This window comes from Ovis aries, chromosome 13 (assembly GCF_016772045.2).
Source record: "Ovis aries strain OAR_USU_Benz2616 breed Rambouillet chromosome 13, ARS-UI_Ramb_v3.0, whole genome shotgun sequence".
NCBI classification, from domain to species: Eukaryota; Metazoa; Chordata; class Mammalia; order Artiodactyla; family Bovidae; genus Ovis; species Ovis aries.
In genome coordinates this window covers 21,592,444-21,615,106 of record NC_056066.1, presented here as the reverse complement: position 1 = coordinate 21,615,106, position 22,663 = coordinate 21,592,444, and the positions used below count along the sequence as shown (strand labels likewise).

At 37.2% G+C, this 22,663-nt stretch overlaps 1 protein-coding gene across 11 annotated transcripts in view; it reads left to right on the top strand.

The window, feature by feature from the left end:
- The window catches only part of NEBL (nebulette), a 386,786-nt gene that overhangs the window by 253,681 nt on the left and 110,442 nt on the right, over positions 1–22,663 (top strand). For 9 of the 11 annotated variants that reach the window (XM_060397270.1, XM_060397271.1, XM_012188294.5 and 6 more), the window contains exons 1-3: positions 13,236–13,398; positions 13,488–13,559; positions 22,134–22,238. The exons of the other annotated variants lie outside the window; for them this stretch is intronic. In XM_060397270.1, coding sequence (XP_060253253.1) covers positions 13,318–13,398; positions 13,488–13,559; positions 22,134–22,238 — 258 coding nt within the window. In that variant the 5' untranslated portion in view covers positions 13,236–13,317. Of the gene's footprint in view, positions 1–13,235; positions 13,399–13,487; positions 13,560–22,133; positions 22,239–22,663 lie in introns of those variants that run through there. 11 annotated transcript variants of the gene reach the window in all.

Genomic DNA, 22,663 nt, shown 5'->3' with positions numbered 1-22,663 from the left:
TGATGATACTTTAAGCAAATACTGCGTCCTTTTGAGCTTCAGTTTAGGGGTCCTGATAGTATTTACTTTCCAGAGAGTTGGTGACTATGCCAGAAAATGAAACATGTTCAACATAGGTGCCTTCTGTTTCTTTTGACCAAAAAAAGCAAAACAAAACAACTGATTTGATCAAAGAATTTGTTGATAATAATGTTGTCATCTTTGAATGTTTTGTACCATGGTGATTAGTAGATAAGGTAAATTTGGTAATCAGATAATCATACAATCTCAGAACTAGAACGGCTAGCCTATTTTTTTACAGTTGAAAATATAAAGGACCAAGGATGTAAGTTGAGCCCCCCAGCCACCACACAGCAGGTGAATAGCAGAGTGGGGTTTTGAACCCAGGTCTTGGGACTGCTCCTTCTGAGGCACATTTTCCACTCTACGTATCAAAACGCTTCCTTCCCAAGTGATGCCTCTGTGACTGCAGTTCATTCAGTGAGCAGTTAGTGGGCTTTGAATCTCTTCTGTCCTTAGTCATTCTTGCCTGGTCACTTGTAGCGTTTTTGCCAACTTAAAAAAAAATGTAGAATAAGTTCTGCTATCATTTTGGTGTGGAATATGATCTGATGCATGTGTTCTTTTTTTTTAGTATAACATAGACTGAGCGACTGAACTGAACTGAACTGAACTGAAACTTAAGCAGAGAAGCCCCATTACAACTTTTTTCATGAGTCAGTTATGATCTTCATCAAATCATGGCCCAAATACAACCCTGGTCCTGTCTCTGAGATACAAACATTATAAAAACCTGTAATTTACTTTAAAAGATACATTTTTGATGATATTTTGAAAACTATTTAGTCCTTATAAACATTGAATAATTAAACAAAGATAGTGTTGTTTTTCGGAGAAGGCAATGACACCCCACTCCAGTACTCTTGCCTGGAAAATCCCATGGATGGAGGAGCCTGGTAGGCTGCAGTCCATGGGGTCACTAAGAGTTGGACATGACTGAGCAACTGCACTTTCACTTTTCACTTTCATGCACTGGAGAAGGAAATGGCAACCCACTCCAGTGTTCTTGCCTGGAGAATCCCAGGGACGGGGGAGCCTGGTGGGCTGCCGTCTATGGGGTCGCACAGTTGGACACAACTGAAGCGATTTAGCAGCAGCAGCAGTGTTGTTTTTGGACAAGTAAAAGAAAATGCTTAACTTAAGATATAATAAAAAGATAAATTAAGTATAGAACTAGTTAAAGCATAATCTTCTTAACAACAAAGTCTTGGCAGCTCCATCCCAGTAGATTTCATAATGCAGGTAATTTACCCCATACAGGAATTTGCATTTTGAGTTGGCCACATTCAATTGGCAATCAGGTAGTCTCTAAAATAATCTTATTAAGTTTATTTAGATAAACTAAAGGTATTATAAAATTTATTATTATATTTAAAACCCATACAGATGAATAAGAAATTATACAATCTAGCTATTTAATCATTAAATTAAAATATGTGGTTACCTTATTCATGACTATTTGTACAAGGGAATAATAGAAATATCATAAATAATTGTCAAAGGAAATAACATATCCAGTGATTTTAAATCATAACATAAGAAACCGAGTACAACCTTGATCAAATGCACATATAGTAATATTTCTATAAGAAAAATATTTCATAGGATTATGACAACGGTGATGTAGTATCAAAGCTTAGTTAAAAATCTTGAAACAAGATGTCCTTGTAACTTTATTAAAGTATGTCAGCAAAATAACCTGCTTTTCAGCAAACTTTACACCTAAGTAAAATTTTGACATAAAAAAGGAATCCTTCAAAGTGGGAATACTCTTTTTAAAGTTCACTTTTTTGGATAGTTTATAATAGAAAAGCTTAAAAGTAGCTACTTCATCCTTCTAAAATGTAGCTTTACAAGAAATGGCTAGAGAACATGCATTTAAAAAATTATCCATATTGATAAATGAAGTTCTTGTTTTCAGCTCAGAAGTGCATATAAGGCCAGTATTTCTTTTATACAATTATGATTGCTCTTAAATTTGGGGATGAATTATTCCTAATATTCTAGTCTAAATCTAGAGAATTTTTTAGTTTTTTTTTTGTAAGTTATCTTCATCATTTTTGTGTAAATCAGAAAACTCTTATCATAAAAGTCATTACTATCACACTATTTTCAATGAACACCTACTATATTCTTCTGAACTGTTAAGTATTAAATCGCATTAAAAGAAAATACACCAGATCTTTCTGGGTGTCAAGGCTGCTATGCAGAAAGGGTGGGCTCTATTTTGATGCAATAAAATCTGCCTGTTAGATTGTTTTCCATTCTGCTTCCTTCATTTTGTATTGCTATACCTTATATGCATCTGAATCATCATTAAGAGGACCACAAACACAAACTTTATGATCTCAGTATATGATGATCAGAAGAGAAAAGGCACGGCTCAAGTAAATTTTAAATCTTACTGTTTAGAATGATTTCAACATTCAGGTAAGGAACAGAATTGGAGAAGGCAATGGCAACCCACTCCAGCGTTCTTGCCTGGAGAATCCCAGGGGCGGCAGAGCCTAGTGGGCTGCCATCTATGGGGTCGCACAGAGTCGGACACGACTGGAGTGACTTAGCAGCAGCAGCAGTAGCAGCAGCAAGGAACAGAATAGCACTAGGGCATAATGGTTTACCTTGAAATGACTATTTTGGAATTTGTAAGGTTAGTCTCAGGTTGCCTGGCCGCCCATGGTCCATTTACTATAGGCTTTTGTTGTGGTTACTCATGGTGCTTCATGTGTGGTGCTCGTAAGAGCTCATCCCATTCAGCTGTGCTCCACCCTCCCTCCTTCCTACACTTCCTTCTTTCCTTCCATTCTTTCCCTGGGAGAGATGGTGGTTAAATATTTGCTGGATCACTAGTGCTTATAAGTGTACCATTAATGAATGAAAAGTAGGAAAGCTTCTCAAATTAGGTTCCTGTCAAGTCAAGGATGCTCATCATGCTTTTACTGTTACCTGCTTCTACTTTTGCTTTTAACTCAATTGTCTCCAAACCACAAGTACTCTTCTTTTCAAGAGCCATCAGTAATGACCATCCCTCTGAAGGTGGAAATTGAAAAAGGAAATAGGAAATACTATTGCTAAAAGAAATCAGTTAGTAAGTGCTCTCTCATTGCTCTATGTTCTAATAGGTTTTATACTCTCTGAGTAATAATGCAGACGTGGGTTTGAATCTCTTACTGTGAGAACTGAAGTGGGTTCATTATTCATCTCAGTGGCTCATCTGTGAAATGGACGTTGGGAGGATTAAGTAGGATTCTATATGTAACACAGTGCTTTGCTTGTGGCTATTACCCTTTCATGTCCTATCAGAGTTCCTGGTAGGAACCAGTAGAGGGGGCTTCTAAGAGTTCCATTTTTATATGAAGTTCATTTTTCTCCAAAATTTTCAGCAGAGTTTATACGAGGGATACACAAATGAAATTTTAGGCTTTGGATAGCATTTTATGTAGCAGCATTTTTGAATCAAAGTGCTTCATGGCATTTTGATATTATTAAAGACTCAACAGTTTAAAAATATCCATTTTGCTGGCTCCATTAAGGAAAGAAGCTGGGTCCTCTGTGGAACAGAAATAAGAGATGTGGTGTTTCCCCTCATTGCTCCAGATCTTTTTTGTTGAGTATTTGAGAAATTCATGTTTTTAATATAAAGTCTAATTTCAGTAAAATACTTAGGTTGTTTAAAGGATCTATCAGCTTCTTTAGAAATCTCATGCTTCACTATGACACTGCTTTACAACATGGTTTAAAAAGAACTTACCTGGATAAGTTGATGAGCAAATTGGTGGCCTGAATTGCATAATGTGAGTTAAAAATGTGAGTTTAAAAAAAAAGTGAGAGTATTGATGGAGATATTTCACCATTTGGGCTTTTGTTATTTAGACAGAGAAAGAGAGAGTGAATATCTATTATTCATTCACATAATTATCTATTTATTCAATATTAAGGAGTGAATATTTATCCCAAAAACCGCTGGAACTTTTAAGTGTGTCGTTCTCATTAATGAAACAAGATAGTATTTTGAAAATACACCTTTGGTGAAGTTAATTAAAAGATAATTTAAAGAGTTAATTCTTTATTTATAACAACAATTTAAACTTCTAATAAAATACATTCCCATGTAAAGAACTCTGATTTGGATAGTTCTGGAAACTAAAATAGATTGTAGTTTTTATGGCTTGCTTATTAGGATTCTGAAATTGTCATCTTAAGAAGTTTAATTTTAAATGTACTTTTTTTTCACATCTAAGGTATAGATGTGGAGAAGGAAATGGAAACCCACTCCAGTATTGTTGCCTGGAGAATCCCACGGATAGAGGAGCCTGGTGGGCTACAGTCCATTGGGTCACAAAGAGCCAGACATGACTGAGTGACTAAACAGCAAGATATAGATGATCAAAAATGAAAAAAAATAGCTAGTGATTTCCAGTCTTATAGCATCATGGCACAGCTCTCTTGTCCACTTTGGAGCCACTATCCAGTAGGGCTCGTCTGAAGTGAGATGTGCTGGATTGAAACGCACTGAATTTCAGAATATAAATAGGGTAAAATATCACAATACTTTTTACACTGATTATATGTTGAAAGATAAAATTCTGGGTACATCAAGTTATAGAAAATATGTCATTTGTCAATTTAATCTGCTTCTTTTGTGGCAACTAAAATACTTAAAATTACATATGTGGCTCCCATTACAATTCTGGACAGAGATACTCCAGAGAATGATTTTGGAAAGAGTTAAAACAACATAAATAGACTTTGCCTGGGAAAAGTCACTTTATGAGCAAATCAAAAGTAGGCCAAGCATGCTGGGGTTATGAAGAAAAGTCTTGCATACACAATTTAAGAAAAAAAAGGTAGATGGAGAAAACCACTTGTAGATGTAACTGGTGTACAAAATGATAAAAAATTGATAGCTACAAAATTATTTGAACATTGATAAAAAGCTTTTAAAAGCATGCTGCATTCTAAAATGCAGTTTTATTGTTTAATAATTTAAGTATAGTTGATTTACAATATTGTTAGAAAATGCAGCTTTTTAAAATCCAACAAATTTATCATAGTATTAAAAAGATATACTTTAAGTTGAATATACTAATGAATATAGATTTTCACATGTATATTCAGTATCTGAAATATACTGGAGATATATACAAAAGCTAGTACAGTGCATTATAAAGTATATAGATGCTCATTACATACATGTTGAGCAAATATGTAATTGAAATAGGAAGTGGTAGAGATTTTTGTTGATGTTATTCACCAACATTATCTGAGGATGTTAAAGTAGTGCCAGACCCATAGAATGCACACAAGAAATATTTGTGAAATGAATGAAGTTGGACCCATGCACACACACACACACACACACACACACACACAAAATCATAGAGAAAATAAAGTCCTCAGAGAGAAATTAACACCAATATATGTTAAACTAGTTCTCACTAAAAGGTACCAATTGTTTTAAACATCACTAACTTTATAGCAAGGAGATCCAACCAGTCCATTCTGAAGGAGATCAGCCCTGGGATTTCTTTGGAAGCAATGATGCTAAAGCTGAAACTCCAGTACTTTGGCCACCTCATGCGAAGAGTTGACTCATTGGAAAAGACTTTGATGCTGGGAGGGATTGGGGGCAGGAAGGGAAGGGGATGACCGAGGATGAGATGGCTGGATGGCATCACTGACTCGATGGACGTGAGTCTGAGTGAATTCCGGGAGTTGGTGATGGACAGGGAGGCCTGGCGTGCTATGATTGATTCATGGGGTCGCAGAATCAGACACGACTGAGCGAATGAACTGAACTGAACTGAACTTTATAGCTGTCTTAATGATACAGTTACTTTAATTATGGTCTTATTTTGATAGTGTCTTATATTTTGAGTTACACATGAAGAAAAATCCATGAAAACAGTTGGAACAAAACTCGGGACTTAGTGCTTCAAAAGTTACAAACTTGTAAGGGTCAGTTGTGTTGTTTTCCTGGTCTTATCCAATAATGAAATCATGGCTTCAGGATAGAAATATTTAGCCAGCTTAGGTACAGTAATTGGATGCTTAAGGTTCAAGTAGAAGTATCAATAACGCTTGTATAGTAAAAAGTAGAAAAAAAGTGCATTTTAATGATAGAATTGTAATTATAGCAATGTAGAAGTGTGAAACTTATAAACAACATTTAACATAATTTTCATTTAATTGGGGGGATATATAATAAAAATATATTTCCCTTACATATTTTTCTTCATTAGGTACAATTGGGGATAATTTTTTCAGTATAAATCTTCATAAGGTCCAGGTAAGAGGAATATTTCAGTTGGCCAGTGATAAAATGAAGGGGTAAAAATTAAATTCAAGGCACCTGAAGGTGTAAAGTAGGTGTAAAGATGTTTCTGTGATTAGTTGACCAGGGAATGTGTTATTTTAAAAGTCTGTGACTCAGACCTGCTTACGGTCACGGTGTTCGGTAAGTGATTCCCACACACACACTACATGGAGTTCTCCCTGATGCCCTCATCTCTCCCCGTTTTATGCTCCAGTGACATTGAAATCTTGGTTCCTCTGGCTTTATCTCTGGGTCTCTGCAAATGTTCTTTGGATGTCTTCCATATACCCCATTTCTTTGCCTAATTCTGGCTTAAGTATTCTCTCTAGGGGGAGATCTGCCCATTACTTGGTTTCTGCTAGATCTTCTTGCTCTGAGCTCATGCAACTCCCTACTTGCGTTTTAGAGACATTGTTATACTTTCTCCAAAAAGGGCTGAATTGTTTCACATGTGTTTACACAAGTTATTGTTCCATTGACTGTTTTCAATATGGCTTCAACTCCAAAGCCTTTCCCTTTTTCCTTGACTATAAAGACTTCCTCATTATTTCCACGTTTCAATATATGATTCTTCCCGTCTGGAAACATGACAGAAACAGCTTTTCTCCATAAATGACTAGGAAATTATTTACTGTGTTTTGATAAAATCCTTAAATCATGTAAGCAGGACATGCTATGAATTAATTGGGAGGACATCTACCTCTGAAGGGTTAAAGAATTGCCAACACTGATCAAGCCCACACTCTGGCTCTTGATACGGTGTTGACAGCCAAGCAAAGAGCTTCTTCAATAAATCCACTCTCATATTCAAGTTTTTCCAGATGTGAGAAGTAATTAAGTTTTTGCATTTATTGAAGCCTTGTATGCTTTTCAAGAGGAAACTGGCAGCTGTGAGGAATTAACTCTGCTTGAGTGCATGTGTGTGTTATGTGTGTGTGTTTTGCGTGTGAATGTACATATATACAAGCACACATGTGGCATTTGCCAATAGTCAAATGAGATCAGACCTTTTTAAAAAAGCAAAACAAAACAAAAAGCTAATTTTCATATACACCAAAAAATTTTATAGCTATAGCTCACAATTTAGAGAATATAGCTTTATCTAATATGACTTTATTAATTTTTACTTTTACTGTATGTCAAAGGGAAGAAATAAAATTATTTGCATCTGTTAAAGGGTTTTCTTAAGGAAAGGTGAAACCATGATTCTCATAAAACATAAAATGAACACATTTCAAAGATTTTAACTCATTAATTGAGGACACCAGAAAGATATTACAGTAGGTTAAAAGGTGAATTTGAAGAACCAAACATAAATGAGTAATGGGGAATGATGAATTGAATTTACAGATAGCTATAAAAGGATCTATCAAGAAGCCAATAATCAATTACCCTTCCCCAGGACACAATTCATTTGCATTTGTATGGCTAAAACATCATTAGCATTGTTATCAGTTTTCAATAATTTATGGTGTGGGTAAGTAGTTTAAAAATAGTGAAAGGCCAGATTAACCAGAAGGTAATGCTAGATAAGACAAGATGTAATTTTTTTTCCCCCACCAATTTCAGAGTCTTTCACCGTTTTCCCCTGACACCTCTCACACAAAACTCTAGGAAAGGCATACTTTTTCAGAAGAGTCAAGATGGTTTTTTTTCGTGCTTGACACTTTGGTTCTGATGACAAGCTACACAGAAGCCATTCAAACCTTGGGCTTCTCTTGGTGGAAAGGATTTCAGAAGTGCTTATGGTTTTGGCTTTGTTGTTATTAAATTGGAACAAATAACTCAAGTAAGTAGCAAACTGAACCAAAGTCTTCTTTCAGTTCACTGGGTACTTATGTTAATGGAGACTCTGAATAAGAGAACTCTTTTTTTTCCCCTCTTGTCAATATACTTAGAAGAATAGATATTATAATTTTGGCATCCCAGCCATCCCCAACCTGCAAATTGTTGTGCCAAAGATTATTTGTGGTTTCTTGTTCGTCTCTTCCTCCAACACAAGTGTAGATGTGTGGCTTTCATTTGTGAGTAGGATCTATATTTGTAAAAATAGGAAGTTCAATACAGAAAAACTATTAAATCTTTCTTTTAAATTAAATCTAATTTTAGCAGAGTTCCCTGTGGTATCCAGTAGGTCCTTGTTGGTTATCTATTTTAAACATAGAAGTGTGCACATGTCGATCTCAATTATGCGGCAGCGTGGATAGGACGTGGCCAAGTCGCTCTGCTGTGCACCTGAAACCGTCACAGCGTTGTTTATCAGCTGTGTTACTGTTGTTGCTGTTTAGTTGCTAAGTCATGTCCGACTCTTTGTGACCCCATGGACTGTAGCCCACCAGGCTCCTCTGTCCGTGGGTTTTCCAGGCAGAATGCTGGGGTGGATTGTCATTTCCTCCTCTAAGGCATCTTCCCAATTCAGGGATTGAACATGCGTCTCCTGCATTGGCAGAAGGATTCTTTATCACTGAGCCACCAGAGAAGCCCCATTAATCAGTTATACTCCAATATAAAATAAAGGTTTTTTAAAAATCTTATTTTAATGGCAAAATTGGTAATGGTGACAATTATTCAGTTGCTTCGCATCCTTTAGATTTCTCATTAACAAACAGTAATGAAATAGCCATTAAAAAGGAGAGGATAGACTTAATGAGTGTTAACTGTAAAAACAGATTGGGCTAATAATAAGCAGGACTCTTCTCTTTTATAAAGAAGACGAATTGCCCTAGAGAGCTTATATTTCTTGTTTTAAGAAATGATTTCTCCCCCTCATCTCTTAGTAAAGTTCTCTTTTAGATAGATGCCAAATGGTGAAGAAACACATAAGGCAAAAGTAAAATAATCAGGGATTCAACTGAGAAGCAAGAACCTTCTGGGGATAGTCATTTAAAAAAAAAAAAAAAAAGCAAAATGAGTACTTGAAAAGACTGCCAAGGCAGGCAGGCTTCTCTCTCATTTACCATGTAGGTGGAATATGTTATAATAAGATATGTTGAATTATTAATTTTTAAACTGGAAATATTCAGTTTATCTCTAAATATCCCTCAACACAGAGCTGAATCTCAATCTATTTCAGTTGTTTATTATGGAATTTCATTTGCAAGTCACTCATCACCATGTTAGGGAAGAACCACATGTTCCATCACTGCAGAGAACAGAAAGGAAAAAAAAGTGAAATAAATATGAAACACTTCTCAAAATTCAAGAGATTCTTATTGTATGTGACCTTAAAGAACAAGAAGACAGACACTGCCTGACTCGTGATGATGGTGTAGACTTGCTTCCTTGGTCAGGGTCTGTGTCTCCAGAGACCTGAATTACCCCTGGGACCTGTCAGTTGTTATAGAAATAGATTTGCTTATACATAAACGTCAAACCATAAAAATATGGAAGACTTCTGTACTACAAATACACAAGTTAGCTCTTGTCTTTGGGTTGTTATGCTGCATGAAGACTTCCTGGGCTTTAAAAACATATTGAAGGTTTAGAATTTACTCTTTCAAATGAGATGATCTTTCGATATCAAGTTCTTTCCCTGGAACTGTGTACCTTTATTTGATAGTTGAAAACTCTTATGTTTGTAAGGGGCTTTCCTATTTTTAGGTACTTTCCTTTTATTAACTTTGGGCAATTCAGTTTTTCTGCTTGATAATGGAGACTTTGAGCCAGAGAGGGATTAAATAATTTTCCCTAGAGGGTGTGGGAGAGCTGGACCTGGACCTCAGGGGGTGTTTGCAGTAGATAATATGATCCCACCCTTGGTATCACCCTCAATCAGGGAGTGGGTAGAGTAGGAAAGTAAAAGGTAGATGACAGAAATGAAATGTTCGGTAAGTAAAAGGGCTTAACAGCTATACAGATATTCCCTTTTGGCTCAGCCTAAGGTGAAAATATGTATTAAAATATAGCATTTAACATGGTTTAAAAAAAAAAAAAGAAAATTGGGGAATTTTGAAACATGATAGCTATCCATGAAGAATACTTCCTTCATATCCCCAAAGTCCCATTTTGAAGCTATTAAGAGACCTTTACTGTGATGAAGTTCAGGGCTTAAAATGTTTAACAGAAATTTTTACATGAATTCTATATTATACCTACAGGTAAATGGAAAAAAATGCATTCAGTCAAAAGTAGTAATGTATCTAGCTTGCCAAACATTCCATTAAGGAGTACCTACAGCAAGTCTTAAATGATTTTTTAAAAAAATTTCCCACCTCATTTTAGCACAAATTAAATTTTACTCACCATTACACATCTAACATCAAATTCAGTGCCTGGAATAACCACATTTCTTTGAATGAATGAACATAGGGCTCTAGTTAAATTTTGGTCCTAATGCTCCACTAGATAACTTTGTGAATAAGACAAATAATTTCTGTTGATATCAATTTTGTTCTGTATGAAAGAAAGGGCTTTAGCAGGATAGACTTCTTAAGGATGCCTATAGTTTTAAAATTCTGGTTTTAAAACCTTACATGGAAAATTTGTGTTCACGTTGTATATGGCATTTGTTTTTGATTTCCAAACTTTTGTGCATAATCTCAACAGATTATTTTCTTCCAGCACAGTGGAGAGACAATAAGAATTTGTTGTATGATGGAAAATGAGAAAATAGCAGCCACTGAAGTCTGACCAAGGTAACTCACCATAGAGAGGAGGTGTCACCATGAGCTTTGCAAGTACTGTCACCTCAAACACTAGCCAGGCAATGCATCTTAGACAGCTTTGGCAAGATTTTCTTCCTATGCTTCTAGAAGTTTGCAAGATTCCTATTTCCAAATAAAGATAGTGTAATATAGTTTCTATAGAATACTGGAATAGTCTTTTGGCAGGGGCTTGAGGGAAACAAGTAGAGTCCACACATTCTTCTCTTTTATGAAACAAATATGACATACAGAGAATTTCCTCATAGAATTCTCTACGCTGGCATGACATGGCTATGATTTTATCTTTATTTATTTGTTTATATTTTCTTGACCATGCCATACAACAGTTGGGATCTTAGTTCCCTAACCAGGGATTGAACCCTCACCCCTTACATTGGAAGCATGGAGTCTTAACCGCTGGACCACCAGGGAAGTCCCCATTACTATGATTATAAAGTTAAAGTTTCCAGTTTCAGAACCCTTGGGGCATTTCTTTTTGTCATTTTGCCGGTACGCAGGTTATATAATGCCACTAAGTTCACATTAAAAGTCACTTCATAAAATGATCAACTCTTAATAGAACACAACCATTTTTTTTCAGAATAAAACAATGTTTCCCTAAGTAATATTTCACAGAAGAATGTTAGTTTTCTGCAATATCAAATGTCAATAAAAGAACAGATAGGTAGGTAGGTAGGTATGTAAGTAGGTAGTAGATAGATTAGATTAGATGAATAGGCTTTCGTTTTGGGGAATTGCTGGGTTAAGCAAACTTAAATAGTTTTCTTGGTTATGGGTCTTCTAAGGTGTGGTGTGGGAGCTTCTAAAGTGTCATTATGCCTTGTGGATCTATAAGTGGCAGGGGTATAGATTAGTATACAGGTTTCCCCAGACATGTTTGTTAAAGAAACCCCCTTTTCCCCTTCAGAGTATTCTGCAGAATTTTAGCCTCATACAACACAATTTGACATCTGTACATGATGATTGTATAGAATTTTTTTCTTTTCAGAATTTTTAGGCAAGGCCAAGGCAATTTACAAAATTTAAAACGAAATATGATACTAACACAACATTGTAAAGCAATTATACTCCAAAAACAGAAAAAAAAACCCCAACAACTAGATATGCTATTAAGAAAAAAACATTATTATACTTTTCTGCTTGGAATGTATTTTTTGATTAAAGTTATGTTTTATATCATTTGTTTCATTATTCACCATAAGGTACTTTTATTATGTCCCACACTGATATGCTATGGCTTTATAAACATTAATTTATCCTAGGATTTAAAAAAACAAATTGATAAATTGAGCTGTATAGTCTTAGAACTACCCCAGTTGACATTAAAGGATTTGTTTTGAGAAATACATTTTAAATTATATAACTGGTGATACATACTGCATTGTAAATATTGTTATAGTTTATTCTTCTAAATCTTTCCAAGCATGTATTACACATTGAGAAATATACAGATATCTAGTGAAATCTGTAAAAATTGACCCTATAGGCAGAATTGAAAGAGGGTACTTATTATTTTTTGAAATAATGATGTTTCTAGAATTCTTAAATAATATATCAGCCTATGTTAACTATAGCTTCTCATGTTTAATGATGTTTACAATTAAAATAATACAATAGCAATGTATGATTAACAACCATAATTAACTCAGAATAGATTCTTCGAAGTGGTTCAAAGGGCTTTCCATGATAAATTACTAGCCTTTAATCAGCTAATATAAAGTACTTTTTTAGACTGAAAAAGTATATATATGTCTCATAAAAATTTTAATTTAACTTAATGAAATGAGTTTAATGATCCAGCTTCACCATACCAGCTCTGGGGTATGTCTGACATTCCAGTGAAAGCTTTATTTAGATGGAGTTGAGGAATCTTTGAGATAGTAGGCTTTCCACTGTGTTATCTTGAGTGTTATAGCTGAGTGGTTTTCCCAGAATCTCTAAGTCTTGTTCAAACTATTTTATGAATGAATTGAATTCATTAAATGTTAATAAACTTGTCTCAGTTTAAAGAATGTTGACTTGAAAAGTTCACAAAATTGAATTTTGCTTATTAAAATATTCTTTCCTCTTATGAGGCTAGTCCTTGCCAGCCTCAGTGATCTGGTTCTATCCACTCACACGCAGCTGTGATAAGGAGGGTGAAGAGTGAGCTAAATAGGGAGGAGGCCTGGGCAAGGTCATTTTTGCCAGAACACAGAGATGCCAAGATCTCAAGGGTGCTGCAGGATATAAAAAGGTGCTGCACTTGTGAATTTTATATATATATAAAGAGTAAAAATGAGGGTTCCTGTATTTGAGGATGTGAAAGATGAAACTGAAGAAGGAAAAACAGGGGAAGAAGAAAATGAAGAAGACAAGGTGGGTGAGAAGGCGCTTGCTGAGGCGTGGTGTTCATTCCTTAAAATTGATGATGAGGAAAATGTTTCCTTTCCTTTTTCCCTGGACAGGTATTCTTTAAGCCTGTTATTGAAGACCTGAGTATGGAGTTGGCCAGAAGGTGCACTGAACTCATTAGTGATGTAAGTGGCTTAAAAATTTTTATCTGTTTTGCCTTGCGTATGTGGCATGATTATATCATAGAATCAGAGAGCTGAAGAGAAAACCCTGAAATCATTTATTTAAAACCCAGTGATTTTCCCAATCATGGAACGAAGTCCAGAAATGTTAGATGGTTTTCCCAAGGTCACCTAGACAGAGAATTTCTGTGGGGACATGTCTCCATGTTCTTAAGCCAGAATCTTGTCCCTTCTTGAACTTCACTGTCACTCTGGCATGAAATCATAAAGCATCAAATTTCTGAGCATATTCCACTGAGAATACAAAGCTTTTTACTATTTGTGTAATGAGGTAATTTGTTTTGAGAGGATCTCTATCTAAATGAATGGTTTTTAGCATTTTGAGTAGCTTTTATGGAATCTGATGAATCCAGTAGTTTTCCAGACCAGAAACATGAATGTTTCTATGTGCATCTAACATTTATTAGCAATTTAGGATTCACAGTTTACTGAACTGCATATTGAGAACTCTGAACTGGATGTGGATGATACTATTAGTGAAAGGAGCATTGTTGTTGTGACTTTTTTTGTTAACTGGGATCAGTTTATGTTGTATATCGAGGGAATCCTAGAATTACAGAATTAATTGGGTTTCCCTGGTGGCTCAGATGGTAAAGCGTCTGCCTGCAGTGCGGGAGACCCGGGTTCCATCCCTGGGTTGGGAAGATCCCCTGGAGAAGGAAATGGCAACCCACTCCAGTACATTAATTAATATGGGTTATCTCTGGGAGATAGTGGAGGACAGAGGAGGCTGGTGTGCTGCAGTCTATTGGGTCACAAAAAGTCAGACACAATTTGGTGACTGAACAACAACAATCTATATATTTCTGTCTATCTGTTTCTCTATAGTAAATATGTAAACTAGGATGGCAGAAGCAAGGGAAATGTGTTCTTCTCGTGGGATGAGAATTTAGATGGTCCTCACTAGAACAGTTAGAAGAGAATTGCTGGTACACAGGGAAGATGGCTCATGAAGCGTGAGCAGGTGCCTGTCTTATCTAGAAAGGGGAGCAGAGAACTGCTTGTTTCTGCTGTTGTTCTTAAGCAAGATGATCAGAATAGTTTATAGACTTTTATTTGCAGAGGAAATCAGTCCTGGGCCATATAGTCAGTGTTCTCTGAAATCAGCCTGCCTGAGTAGTTTAACAGTAACCCTGGGCAGGCTGGCAGGACACAGTTCCTCAAGGGAAGCATTTAAAATACTAAGATTAAGAAATAATAACACATTTGAAGTGTTTAGTAAATTGTCTGAAACATTGTGAGCAACAAGATGCTAGCTGTTATTAACAGTTGTCTCCATAAATTAATTTTGTATCCATCCAATCACATTTTATATATGATTCTGTGCTCCCTTCTGGTTTGTTAGAAGAGCCAGGATGGTGGAAATCAGACTCCTTCCTGTATCCTTGACATGTACTGTAATTACATTTTAAATTGAGTGTTTCTCTGTGCCATTTCTTAATATTTGTCACAAGCTACTATATGTAAAAGTTCTTTGTAAGCTATAATAATAATGAGATGATAACAGCAACAACAGTGATAGTAAAAGCAGCAACAGCTAAGATTTATTGAGGACTAAGTGCCAGGTAATGCAGCTTGTGAGGCAGGCTCTCTTGTGTTCCTGTTTTAGAGGTGAAGGACAAGAAGGCTCCGTCTGAGAGGTTAAGTAATTTTCTTGGATCACACAGTTAAGTAGTGGGGAGTAGGACTTGAACATGAAGCCCTGTCTCTTGGCCAGTCTGCTATGTTATCTGTCCTATAGCTTTCATGCAGAGTTTACCTTCGATTTATTATTGTGTATTACACAAATATTAGTAATGTGACCATTTAAAACTTCAAGTCCTGTAGCTCTGGAGATAGTACCTCTTTCAGTGTTGTTTTGTTTGAGGTGTATTTGTGGCCGAGTCAAGTTATATAAACTATTAAAGTGACAACTTTAGTTAGTAAGTGATAAGAACATTTCTCAGTGACTTCAAAACCAATCTTATAGTGAGGGGCGATGGCCTTTACTGTTTTGACAAAGCAAAAGCCATGTTATTTCTCTCTCATGTAGGTAAAGTCAAATATGTGAGAGTAATTTCTGTTTATTATAGGTTTATATTGCATAGCCTGTTCTACTTAAATATTTAGATCATATTACTGTGGCCTAGTTTATATCTGTGTACATGTTTGCATTTTGTTTCCAAAGAGAATTTCATACTTATTAAAATACTGGTTCAATTTTTGAAATTTTTGTATTTACCAATGAACAGTCTGAACAATTACTTTCTTTGTTTCTTAAAAAAAAAAGAATGAAGAGTTTGTACAGTCATTTTTAAATCAGATTTTAATTTACCCTTTCTGGAAGAGTTTCAGGGATTGGACTGAATCAAATTTCTGTTGTTTTTAGAAATGTAATTAAATAGTATTATTAAGTAATAATTTGTTCATTCACACTTGGTGTCATCAGTGTTTTTATATGGAGCAGATTAACTTAAATTTGAAATTCTTCTCTTTGTTGTGTTGTCTGCATGACTAGATGGTGGTCTAAAATGTATATTTGAAATTGCATCAATACGGAGATAAAAGCAAATATAGAAAGGACAAATTGAGTTAGATTGGAGCTCCAGTCAAGTCTTTATTACGTCTCTGATAGTGTCCATCTGTTCGTGCTCACATTTAATTTAGTCCACCAGTCTTTGCCCCAGTCTCAATCTTAAAGACAAACCTTCAAGGACTTTAGTTTTGTTTTATAATCCTTTATATCCCAAGGGGGAAATCTACGTGTTTACCTGAGCCTTTTTGTTTGTTTGAAGGCAGTCTGTTTGCAGCTTGTCACCAGGTGAGTTTGGGTTTCTGCTTGCCTGCTTTGTAGAGCCCTACGTCTTGGAGCTTTAAGACGCTGGCTCACGTTTTCTGATTTATATTTGTTTAGCTGCGTCACGTCTTTGTTGCAGCGTGTGGTATTTTTCACTGCAGCACATGGACTCTCTGGTTGCAGCCCGCAGTCTTAGCTTCTCCATAGCATGTGGGGTCTTAGTTCCCTGTCCAGGGATTGAACCTGCATCCCTTGCATTGCGAGGCTGATTCTTAACCCCTGGACCACGAGGGAAGTCCCAGGCTCACATTTTCTTGATCAAATCACACAGCTAGTGAGACACTGACCTGGGATTTGGAACAAGGTCTGTCTGACTCCCCAGCTATGGCCACCACGATGTCCTTTCTCTGCTGTTGTGTGCCAGGCACTCCACATGCAATACCGTATTTCATGCCACAGTGAGCTAGTGCCATAGGCCCCGTGAGCCCGAGTTCAGAGGTGGTGAAACCCGGCAGTGAGTAGCTTGTCCATGGCCACCTGACTAGTCAGGGATGGGGATAAGAATCAGGTTTAGATCTGGCCAAGTCCAGTGCCTGGCTGGTAGCCCCTCATGACTCTGCCCCATTTTCCGGATGAGAAGGTTGGTTTCATGGATTTCTCTTCATGGCACAGTCTCTCTGCATCCCCTTCATTATCATTCTGATCATTCCTCTCTGGACCTCTTTGAGGTTTCATGTGTCTTTATCAGGATATAATAACGAGAACTGTGCGCAGAGGTCCAGATGTGGATGGCTGTGATTATGAGTAGGGAAGCATGCTGTTTCCTGCCTGTTTTGTGATGATATTTACAGTTTCTTGGACTAAGGGGGAGGGGGGGGGTTGCTGCAGAAAGCCGTTAGCTCAGCCTCAGTAAGGACAGCATCCTCAGCCATTTCTAGTCCTAATTTCTGACTTGTAGCTGATCATGTAGGGCCCCTCCTCTTTTAATAGTCCGAGTGATTCTCCCTTGCTAGGGATGATCTAATCTGTGGTGGCCCATCCTCTTGCACAGCCCTTTGAGAGCTTCCGCAGTTCGTCTCTTGCAGTTTACCATCTCCCTCTCCATAAGAGTGTGGGCTCATCAGCAGACCTGCAGACTTGGCTGCATCATGCCCCTGCCAGATAATTCATTAAGAATGGCCTAGTGATAAGTCCTGGAAGGCTTGTACTGTTTAGAATTCTCCATAGAAAGAAATGTCTGTTTTTCAGATCAGATGGCTTCATTTTGGGGATCAGGATAAGGCATTAGAAAAAAATTTTTTTTTTTTTTTTTTGCCTTGCCTAGTTTCTGCTTTGCACATGCTCTGCCCATACTGTGGGGTTTTCCCTCTGCATAGCTCACTTCCCAATCTTGAAAGACACCTGGTTCTCTGAGACAGCCTTTTAAATTTTCTCTTAGCCATGTAATGCTTTTTATTTTCCCAGATATCCTCTCTTTGGTATTTTGTCCTGTTACTCAGCTATCTAATCAATTCCTTGAATAAATCAAACCCACTGACTACACTGAGCAGTCAGCATCATGGATCTGGGAGCCTTTTGTAGGGTGGTCATAAAAAATAGTAGGTTTAAAGGGACCCTTTGTATGTTTCTTGTAAATTAGGATAAAGAGTCTCTGCAGAGCAAGTGAGCCCGCATCTGCCAGAAGCCTCTGACTCAGTGTTTTGATTCAAACCTTTTTAGGGTGTTCATTTGTGTGGCAGCAGGAAGAACATTTTCCAGGCAAGTGAACATTGTTTATTGTGGGTAACCCTTCCCGATGCTGAAAACATGGGATTCCATGGTTACCCCTCCAGAGAAAGCTCCAATGGTGTTCAGTAACCTGGGAGAGCAGCCTTGGCTCTGAGCGCCTCAGTTAACACACAGTGCTGGAGCCGCAGTTCTGTCTTCCAGGGTTCATTGCACTTAGCCAATGTGGTTCTATTTGTGAAAAGACTTCCTAACTCCTTCTGGTTAAGAATGCTTGTAAAAGGAAATACCCTCTAACATTTCTACATCTGTCTTCCGCTTTTGGCCATTAGCTGGTCTCATACTAAAGTGAAAGAAACTAGACTAAGAAGAGGAAGCACACTCAACTAATTTAAGTTGAACTGTAGTTGAGACATGTTGGGATTAATGGGTGAGGTCAGCAGAAAGTAAATTATTTAGGGCATCTTCTTAACATTAAGTCATCAACTTTGGATTGTGTGTTGGTTGTGAGTGCAGATGGCTGCACAGAACCTGGAGATCCTAGCACAGGGGCTTAGCAGATAGCTGACTATTTTTTTGAGATGAATCCTGGATGGAGGGGCTGCGGCCTTGATGTTATCAGTCTCTCAGGCTCCTTTCCTTCTGCTCTGCCATCATTATGGTGGTTTATTGTCTTGTGATGGCCTGGTTCCTGCTGTTTTCCTGTGGTTGGGGAAGACAAAAGGTGGATGGGCGAGGTGTCAATGGACTGTGTCAGCAAGTCTCTCCCCTTGTATTTGCTTCACCAGTAATAATGCTGGGGAGACTTCCAAAATATCTCATGGCCAGAGCTGGGCACCTGTCCTCCCCGACCGATCGCTGGCCAAAGGGAATGAGAAAGCCATGCCTGTCTCAGAGCAATTTGTCCTTTGCGGCTACGGTAGGGGTGTATCTCCTCCTGTAAATACACTTGAGTTCTACTGTTAGGAAAGAAAGGGATTGGAGAGACAATCTATCCAATAGATGGGGCATCTGTTAGATTTGGAATTGACTGTCTACTCAGTGATTTTCATTTTACCTAAGTTTTAGTATTAATCATCGACGTAGTTCCCTTTCATCTATTTTTTCCAATTCTCCTAGTATACGGAAGCTACTAATTCGTGGTATTCTTTATATAAAAATTTAAGATCATATGCTTACTGTCTCTCATATTGTAAAATTCACTAGAAATGTAATATGCGTGACAATAAACATCTAGTAGGTGTATGTGTGTGTGTGTTTATCTTTTAAATAAAGACCAAAGAAAGGAATGGAGAGCACACTTAAAACTGAACTATTTGCCTGCATAGCAGAGGAAATAAATACTTCACCTTTATCCCTAGCTCCTGTCCTGAACATTCTGCTCAAGTCAGAGCTTATCAGAGGCTGTAGCCACAGCACATACCGCTGCTGTGAAGAATGTGAATGGGAGAGGGAAGAGATGGTGGCGAAAGATAAAAATAATGAGCCAAACTTAAGCCTAATGATAGCTTATTTTCTCTCATGCTTAATTATATAACGGAGATACTTTTTTTCCTCCTTATGATCAAAATAGCCTACTATTTATCATAGTGCCATTAACGGTTTAATTACTAGTGACTGAGGACGGTGATTTGCAGAGACCTAAAATTATGGCTAATCTCTGAGAAGAAAAAAAAAAGCAATTTAGTGCTCAGATAAGATAAATATGTTCTAATGTTGATTTCATGAATAAAGCAAATGTTTAATGTGGTCAGCATCTATTATCTGAGTCATCGCCGTGAAATATGGCATTTAAAATAATGTTACTCAGTATGTTTGTGGCTGGTTATACCTCAGGTCAAATAATGCCCCTTAGGTCTGTTCAAATATGGTAAAATCTCTATGTCATGTTAAAGTGTAACATCAACATTAGTCATGTTCTTTAAGAACCAGGTAGTGTATACCGTTAAACTTCACTTTTAGGCTGTAATTAGGGAGGCCATGTAATTTATCATCTGAACTATGACATTTTTTTCAGTCTAAGTATTTACAGTCTTGGGCAGATAAACATGACTTTATTACAGGGTGATACAACTTTCAGCAAATTACCTTCATCCTCTCAAACAGTTATAAGTTTTGCCTGCCCAGTTTTCGGAGAAGGCAATAGCAGCCCACTCCAGTACTCTTGCCTGGAAAATCCCATGGACAGAGGAGCCTGGTAGGCTGCAGTCCATGGGGTCACTAGGAGTTGGACACGACGGAGCAACTTCACTTTCACTTTTCACTTTCACGCACTGGAGAAGGAAATGGCAACCCACTCCAGTGTTCTTGCCTGGAGAATCCCAGGGATGGGGGAGCCTGGTGGGCTGCCGTCTATGGGGTCGCGCAGAGTTGAACACAACTGAAGGGACTTAGCAGCAGCAGCAGTCCAGTTTTCAGATTGGATGGCAATTAGTGTGACAGCGGGATTACATTTCAGGTCCCTCTCTATAGTTCCTGACTTCTTTTTGACTTATCTGCCCATGCGGGATCTTCTCACAGAATAATCCTGCCTCTCCTGAGAGGAGAAAGAGTGATTCCTCTCACTAGTGAATTGGAAAGAGGAAATGAGGATTGCTCAGCTAAGCCTTTCTGGACTTTTTCCCATTTGTCTGCCTGCCACCACACGGGGGCATTCTGCAGTGATTTCCACAGGTGACAGGCTGTCTGGGTGGGTTCTATGTTTGGGAGAGGGGAGGAGGTTGGGGAGGCCTATGGGTTCTCATAAATTGGATATTCAACCTTGATTTGAGCATAATTAATTAGTAACCAGAATCCCACTGTGGCCACAATTGATGCCCCCTCCTCTAATCCAGCATGTCTAGGTAATGATGCTAACAGTAATCTCCATTTGTTTAATTTTGTCCTCTTCTTAATTGGTCACATCTGTCCTGATGACTCCTAACTTTAAATCCAGAGGTAGGCAACTGTGTTTCTGTTTGACCATAGGCTTACCTGTTAGGGTCTGTGGCTTAAAGTAACAATAAATTAGGACAATTGTATGAGTGAAATGGAGCATTTTTTTTTTTTTTAAGATGTGAGTTAAAGTTTGTGTGTGTGGTATGACATAGCTACACCGAAAATGTGTAAATTGGATATACCTATTTTATATACACCTGCTATGCTTATTCCCTCAAACTTGTGTGTTAGTTCTCAGTATTCAAGTTATTTTGAGAAAGGCCATGCTTCGCACAGAACCAGGTTTATTTACTGAGAAATTTTAGCATGGTTTGAAGAAATCAAGTGGTAAAGGGGTGTGCTGAGTATGCATGCCATGCTTTGTTGTTGTTGTTTAGTTGCTAAGTTGTGTCCAGCTCTTTACAGCTCTGTGGACTGTAGCCCGCCAGGCTCCTTTGTCCATGGGATTTCCCACTGGATTGGGGAAATCTGGAGAAGGAAGTGGCTACCCACTCCAATATTCTTACCTTACCGCTGAGCCACCTGGGAAGCCTATGCAATGCTTCTTTTTAAAATAAAGAAAAAAATTATTTTAAAATTAATTTTTGTTGATGTATAGTTGCTTTATAATGTTGTGTTAGTCTCTACTGTACAGCAGAATGAATCAGCTGTATGTATACATATGGCCCCTCTTTTTTGGATTTCCTTCCCATTTAGGCTCCCACAGGCACTGAGCAGAGTTTTCTGTGTTATACAGTAGATTCTCATGAGTTCACTATTTTAGACATGGTACCAGTGTTTCTTAATTATGCTGAAGAAGCTGGACAAATAGGACCCACAGTCAGTGTGGGTGTGACACGCAAGATCCTTGATGGTAACTGTGCCCTTGCTTATCTAAAGGGCAGCCTTTTTCTTACCCTGCCTCATCCCCTTTGTTGTTCTGAGCTGGATATCAGTTTATTTGATTTGGCTTGTTTTGAGTATCATTCCACATTGGAGTATTTATTTCAGAAAATAGACTTGCGCAGTTAATTCTTCTGTTCAAAAAGGAAGCATTAAAGTTGTTTTTTTTCTCTTATGTAAAATGTTCTCTCTTTTAGATCCATTATAAAGAAGAGTATAAAAAGTCTAAAGGCAAGTGTACGTTTGTGACTGACACGCCTATGCTAAACCATGTAAAACACATTGGTGCTTTTATTTCTGAGGTAAGGTATCAAGACTTTTTAAATGGCTTGGATTATTTTCTATTTATATAGATATAAGTTTCTGTATTAAAATTAGAGAATAACGTTTCTGATAATACCACTGAATGTTGATATTAAAAATATCTGTATATGTAATTCTATGTATTATGTCAGTTAACTTAGTAAACTGATAGCTTATTATCCATTGTTGATATGTTTTGTGATATATATCTATATTGACTCTAACCTTTTTTTTTTTTTACATCAAACTAAAAGGAGATATTTTTATTCAATAGAAAGTACTGGCAAAATAGTCTCAGAAGTTCCATTATTTTATTTCTTAACAGACTTATTAGATATAAATGATCCAATCTCATTTTAAAAATAAGTCAAACTTATCAGCAGATTCGATAAAACGTGGTATCTTTGGTAAGTAACTTCAGATC